This window comes from Myotis nattereri, assembly GCF_964212035.1.
Source record: "Myotis nattereri genome assembly, chromosome: 5".
Lineage (NCBI taxonomy): Eukaryota > Metazoa > Chordata > Mammalia > Chiroptera > Vespertilionidae > Myotis > Myotis nattereri.
The window spans coordinates 103,795,654-103,801,970 of NC_138080.1; the positions used below are offsets into that span (position 1 = coordinate 103,795,654).

The 6,317-nt window shown below is 60.0% G+C and overlaps 1 protein-coding gene across 2 annotated transcripts in view; it reads left to right on the forward strand.

The window, feature by feature from the left end:
• DOCK2 (dedicator of cytokinesis 2) overlaps positions 1 to 4,203 on the forward strand; it is a 374,023-nt gene extending 369,820 nt beyond the window's left edge. The window contains exons 50-53 of one of the 2 annotated variants that reach the window (XM_081091711.1): positions 948 to 1,068; positions 1,383 to 1,445; positions 2,418 to 2,569; positions 3,683 to 4,203. In XM_081091711.1, coding sequence (XP_080947837.1) covers positions 948 to 1,068; positions 1,383 to 1,445; positions 2,418 to 2,569; positions 3,683 to 3,742 — 396 coding nt within the window. In that variant the 3' untranslated portion in view covers positions 3,743 to 4,203. The remainder of the gene's footprint in view (positions 1 to 947; positions 1,069 to 1,382; positions 1,446 to 2,417; positions 2,570 to 3,682) is intronic. The other variant, XM_081091712.1, reaches the window with a different exon arrangement.
• The last annotated feature ends 2,114 nt before the right edge of the window (positions 4,204 to 6,317 follow it).

Here is a 6,317-nt window from a genome sequence, read left to right on the forward strand (position 1 = left end):
CCACACAAGCCTCACTTTTGCCGTGAGGTGGGTGTTACGCAGGCAGCATCTGAGGACAGGGAGGTGAAGCGCTGGCCGGCGCCATGCAGCCTGGACACAGCGGAGCCGGGATTTGAACCCAGGCCGCCGGGCTCCGGCCTGGGTGTCTTTTCTGCCATCACAAGCGGCTCTGTGAGGCCGGGAGAAGCGCCTGCTTCACCCACTGAAGGGAGGGTGGCCCTCCTCTACTGGGCCAGGTGTTTCTACCTCTCCTGCCCTCTGGCCCCTGGCCCCGGGCTGCTCTAAGCACTGACCCCGCTGGGTTCCTCCAGGGCAGTGGGAGCCCAGCCAGAGGTGGCTCCTGCCTGCGGAGGTGGCAATAAGATTCCTGTGTTTCACAGTTCCAGGGGGAGTCATTCACATGGTAGTCTAAATCAGCGGTTCTCAACCTGTGGGTCGCGACCCCTTTGGGGGTCAAAAGACCCTTTCACAGGGGTCACCTAAGACCATTGGAAAACACATAGATAATTACATATTGTTTTTGTGATTAATCACTATGCTTTAATTATGTTCAATTTGTAACAATGAAAAGACATCCTGCATATCAGATATTGACATTACGATTCATAACAGTAGCAACATTACAGTTATGAAGTAGCAACGAAAATAATTTTATGGTTGGGGGTCACCACAACATGAGGAGCTGTATTAAAGGGTCGCGGCATTAGGAAGGGTGAGGGCCACTGGTCTAAATGAATGCCACACGCCACCCCCACCCCCGCCCGGGAGCTGGATAGTGTGCAGCCTGTGCGTATGTAGCACACGCGGGCATGGGATGATGCAAACAGAATAAATGAACCTGGAGTAGGGCCACGGAAGCCTGGCCGAGCCCTCGTAACTAACTTTCCAGCCCGGAGCTGCCTCATGCTGAATCTCTGTGGTGTGTGTGCGTGTGTGTGTGTGTTCAGCTCTCCAGGAAGCACGAGTTCATGAGTGACACCAACCTCTCGGAGCATGCGGCCGTCCCCCCCAGGGCCTCCGTCCTCTCTCAGATGAGTTTTGCCAGCCAGTCCATGCCCATCATCCCAGGTATGCACCCTGCCACCACCAGCGCGGGCGTGTGGAGAGGGTCCGGGCCACCGGCCTGGGGGTGGAGGATGGGTGTGTCTAGACAGCAAAGCGGGCCCTGCGCCCCGTCCTCTGAGCTGCTCCCCACCCCGCAAGCTTCACCAGGCGCCGGGGCGGAGGCCGGCGGTCACCGGGCTCAGGGTTCCCTGGGAAACCGTTCGTCGCACCCGGTGGCCCTGCTTTCTCAGCGAGCCGGGCCTCCCCAGGCGCCAGCGGCGGGTCCCTGAGCCCCGTGTTGTCTGTGGGGACCTGGAACTTACCCCCGCCTCTTGCAGGTGACGAGTGTTTGATGCGCGGATGCTGCGTGCCTCCCCCGCACCCATTCACTGTCCGGCGAGGTTAGCAGCACCCAGACGACCCTTTTGTTCATAGAGGGGACCCTGAGGCCCTAGCTGGTCACGTGGCACGCCCAAGAGCACGCCCTCTGGCACGCAGCAGTCTCTAGCGTCTGCCACTCTGTGCCAGGCTGCCTGTGCCAGGGGCTAGGGCAGAGAGGAGCAGGACAGGCCGGTGCTGCCCCCAGACACGGCAGGGCAGGGGGGCCTCGGCCAAGACGCCTGCTGTTCCCCAGTGCCAACCGGTGCCCGGCGCTGTGCTCACTGCTTCTCCCACTATTTCATTTCCGCCTCCGTGCCCACCTGAGGAGTGTCTGGTGCCAATAGCCCCACCATGTGGATGAGGAAACGGAGGCACTGAGAACTCCACGCCCCTGCCTGTCACGGGCTAGTCATGTGGAGGCCGGGTTCACACTCAGGCCTGTGCCCTGGGGCCGCCCCAACACTGCCCACTGACCCGCAGGAGAGCCCTACAGGGAGGGGTCTGCCTGGGCACCAGCCCTGGGCCGCACAGCACTCTGGGAGGCTGTGCTCTCACCCCCATTTGGCTGATGTCAAAGCCGAGGGTCAGAAGGTAGCTGATTGCTCTGGTCTGCGTGACTCTGAGCAGGTGTCACACCGGCTGTCCCCACTGGCCCTGCCTCCGGGAAAGGAGAAAGCGAGGCTCCGGGTGTTAGAAGGGGAAGGGCATGTCCCCGGAGGAAGTCGGGGCCCTCCCCGCCCGAGCCCCCCGCGGCCAGCCCAGAGGCCCTGGGAGGAGGGTTCGTGGGCCCGGAGGCAGGCCCTTCACTGCCCAGGGGCTGGGCAGCCTCACCCAGAGGACACGGCCGCCGCCCCTGCCCGGCTGGGACCCGTCCTTCTCGGATTCTGTGCCCTGCCTGCCCCCAACCTGCCACCCGTCACCCACTTGCCCCTGGGCTGCGCCCCCCACCTGCCACTCACCCTCTCTCCCACCTGCTCTCCCTCTCCCTCCAGCCTTCACGCTCTCAGTGGCCGCTGTGCCCGGGACAGAGGATGGCAGCCGGTCCCCCCGCCTCAGCCAGACCTTCCTCCCTTTCTCGGAAGGCGACAAGCACGACAAAAAGACACTCAAACGGAAGAAAGTGAACCAGTTCTTCAAGACGATGGTGCGGACCCAGACGGTGGAAGCCGGGGTGCGGGCGGGAGGTGGAGAGGGAAGAGGCAACAGAGAGGAGAAATGGTGTGTGCATGTGCGTGTGTGAGTGTATGTGTGTGTGTGTGTGTGTGTGTGTGTGAGTGTGTGTATGCGTGCATGTGTGTGAGTGTATGTGAGTGTGTGTGTGAGAGTGTGTGTATGTGTGTGTGCGTGAGTGTGTGTTGTGAGAGTGAGTGTGAGAGTGTGTGTGTGTGTGAGAGTGTGTGTGTGTGTGTGCGTGTGTGTGTGAGAGTGAGTGTGTATGTGTGTGTGTGTGAGTGTGTATGTGTGTGTGTGTGAGTGTGTGTATGTGTGCGTGTGTGTGTGTGAGTGTGTATGTGTGTGTGTGTGAGTGTGTGTATGTGTGCGTGTGTGTGTGTGTGAGTGTGTATGTGTGTGTGTGTGAGTGTGTGTATGTGTGCGTGTGTGTGTGAGTGTGTGTGTGTGTGTGTGTGTGTGAGAGTGAGTGAGTGTGTGCATGTGTGTATGTGTGTGTGCACGCGCATGTGTGGTCACCGGGAGGCAGGGTCAGGCTCCAAGGGCCCTGGTCACTCCTCTGAGCAGCACTGACCCCAGCGGGGCTGCGGGTTGTGCCCAGGGGTGTGCACACTGTCCTTCGCCCAGACTGCCCCTGGGCGTGCCCGTCAGGCCACATCAGGCAGCTGGCTTTGGAAGAGTCCGGGGAAGTTTCCTATTCAACTTACATTACAAAATCCCAGTAATTAGAATTTAGCTTCCGAGCCCCAACTATTCAAGGGCATCTGCTGCCGTTCCTCAGCGGCCTTCGCTCGGGGTACAGAAGGAGCCACTGGCACTTTAAAGGGGGGCTCTGCTTCTGTAACAGCGTCAGTTCACTGCGTGCAGCGAGCAGGCCCCTGCCGACCCCCTTCCCTCTCCCTGGGCGTCACAGCTCCCACCAGCTCTCTGTCCATGACGCAGCCAAGCCTGTGCTCTCACCGCTGTGTGGCCACACTCAGGGCCGGGGCCACGCTCACTGGGCTCTGGCAGGGGTCTGCTTAGGGGCCCTCAGGATCGGGTGCCCGTGAGATCCCATCTTGGGGGTGCTGTTCCTTCTCCCACACAGCTGGCCAGCAAGTCCTCCGAGGACGGCAAGCAGACCCACGACCTGCCCCCTGACCTGTGAGACGTGCCCGCCCGCCCGGGGCTGAGCTCGGGGCCGGAGAGGAGCTTCCAGAAGAAGCGAGCTCGGGACATGGATGCCTCGGGAGCAGGGAGACCTCTGATGGGCCTTCACTCAGACAGAGAGGGCGGCTGACCCGGCCCAGAGCTTCTGGTGACAGACGCCGGCGGGGGGTGGGGAGGGGGCTGAGGACACCACGGGTCCGGCCGCCTCTCCGTTCCGCCCTCCAGCATCCCGGGCACATCTTTCCACAGCCAGCCTCGTGGGTGCAGGAGCCGTGGTCCTGGCTCATTTCTAAGCCTGCATCCTTCATAGAAAAGCCTTTTAAATACGCTTTTATTTTATTTTTGGTTAACAGTTTTGTACTTGACATTTTTTAATGACAACACCCAGTCTTTTTTCTAGCTGATCGTCTCCAAAGTGTTGCTATTTCTTTCTGGCAATAAAAGTGGTTCCGTTGCGTACTTCTGAATCCGGCTGAATCCCTGAGCCCATCACGGCCGGTGGCTCCCGGAGGCCGGGGAAGGCGGGAAGGCCAGGGCCCGCCGCCATGTGAAGGCTCCTGGCCCCAGCCCGTCCTAGAGGCAAAGTTGCCCACCTCGTTCCCGCCACCCGGGCATCTTCTCCATGCCTCCGGACCTGAGGCGCTGAATGCTGGGTACAGGGACACCAGAATAGTCTTCCAGAATCTTCCTCGTGGGGTCTGCACCGTGGAGAGTTTCACGTGCCTTTCTCCCTTCTGGACAAAGATGGCAACACCATCCAACCAAATGCATGAGCTTTAGGGAAAGGGGGCTGAGGTCCTCTGGACGGAGGGCCCCGCCTTTGGGCCCATCACCAGACCAGAGGTGGTGGCTTTTCTTGCAGGGACCCCGAGGTGAGGCCCCAGGGAGGTGCGGGGCTCCTCCAGGGAAGGAAGAGGGGACGGGGAGGCCACCTCCGTGCCTGCCGGGGCCTGCAAGGGGGGGGGGGGGGGGGCTCACGTGGGAAGAAAACTGACACCGGGTGGATCTTGGGTGCATGGCAACGTGGGGTTCAGAGCTCCAGCCATCGAGAGACCTGGGGTGGATGCTCCCTTCTGAGAGCCCTAGTCCCTGGGGATGGTGAGGAGGGAGCATCATGACGGGGTGAGGGGAGAGCATCATGATGATGATGAGGGGGGAGCATCATGACGGTGGTGAGGGGGGAGCATCATGACGGTGGTGAGGGGGGAGCATCATGATGATGGTGAGGGGGGAGCATCATGACGATGGTGAGGGGGGAGCATACTGATGATGGTGAGGGGGGAGCATCATGATGGTGGTGAGGGGGGAGCATCATGACGGTGGTGAGGGGGGAGCATCATGACGATGGTGAGGGGGGAGCATCATGATGATGGTGAGGGGGGAGCATTATGATGATGGTGAGGGGGGAGCATCATGACGATGGTGAGGGGGGAGCATCATGAGGGTGATGGTGAGGGGGGAGCATCATGATGATGATGGTGAGGGGGGAGCATTATGATGATGATGGTGAGGGGGGAGCATCATGATGATGATGGTGAGGGGGGAGCATCATGATGATGATGGTGAGGGGGGAGCATTATGATGATGATGGTGAGGGGGGAGCATCATGATGATGATGGTGAGGGGGGAGCATTATGATGATGATGGTGAGGGGGGAGCATCATGATGATGATGGTGAGGGGGGAGCATCATGATGATGATGGTGAGGGGGGAGCATTATGATGATGATGGTGAGGGGGGAGCATCATGAGGGTGATGAGTGGGGAGAGCATCCTGACTACAGCTCAGGTTCATTCCGCCCGGACTGCCCAGCTCAGGGTATGGACACGGCAAGAGTTAACTTCCTACATCCTGACAGCAGCCTTGGGAGGGGGTCTGTTACCCACATGAAGAAACCGAGGCCAGAGGCAGAGTGACCTAGATCGCAGGCTCGGTAAGTGGGCAGCCAGATGGAAGTTGACTTTTCTCCCCTCCCCCGCTGTCCCTTGGACACCGCTGTGCACAGGACCGCTGAGTCCCTGTAGCCTCTGTTCTCCCAGGCTCTTCCCCGTGGCCTCACCTCCCCGTCCCCTCCCCCAGCCCCAGACCTGGCGCTGGTCCAGCCTCCCGTCCCCTCACCAGGCCGAGGCCTCTGGTGGTGGTGGTTGGGGTTTGGGCTGCAGCAGGTTCCCTAAGGTGAGGCGGTAGCTCCCAGAGGCTGGGAATCTGCTGGATTCACTTGTCAAAGGGACAAGGAAAGTGGGTATGGGCAGAGGAGTGTCCTCAAGCAGCTGAGCCGCTGGGTGGCACCCACCCCTCCCCCAGCCCGGGGAAAACCCCCAGATTTGGAGATGTCCTGGGAAAGTCTACTTTAACCTCTAAAAGTTCCCTAACGCTCCTCTCCTCACTCAACAGTGTGTGGCAATAATATTTGTGAGTGTTGTTTTTTTCCTAAAAATTATTAGTATCTGTGAGTTCTGTGTGAAGTCTGTATTGAGGGTCCTGGGCATTCAGTCACGTGGCAGTAACAGCTGTGCCAGCAGCACTAACATAGCTGCCCTCACTCCTGCTTCCCTCCCTTCCATCCTCAAGCC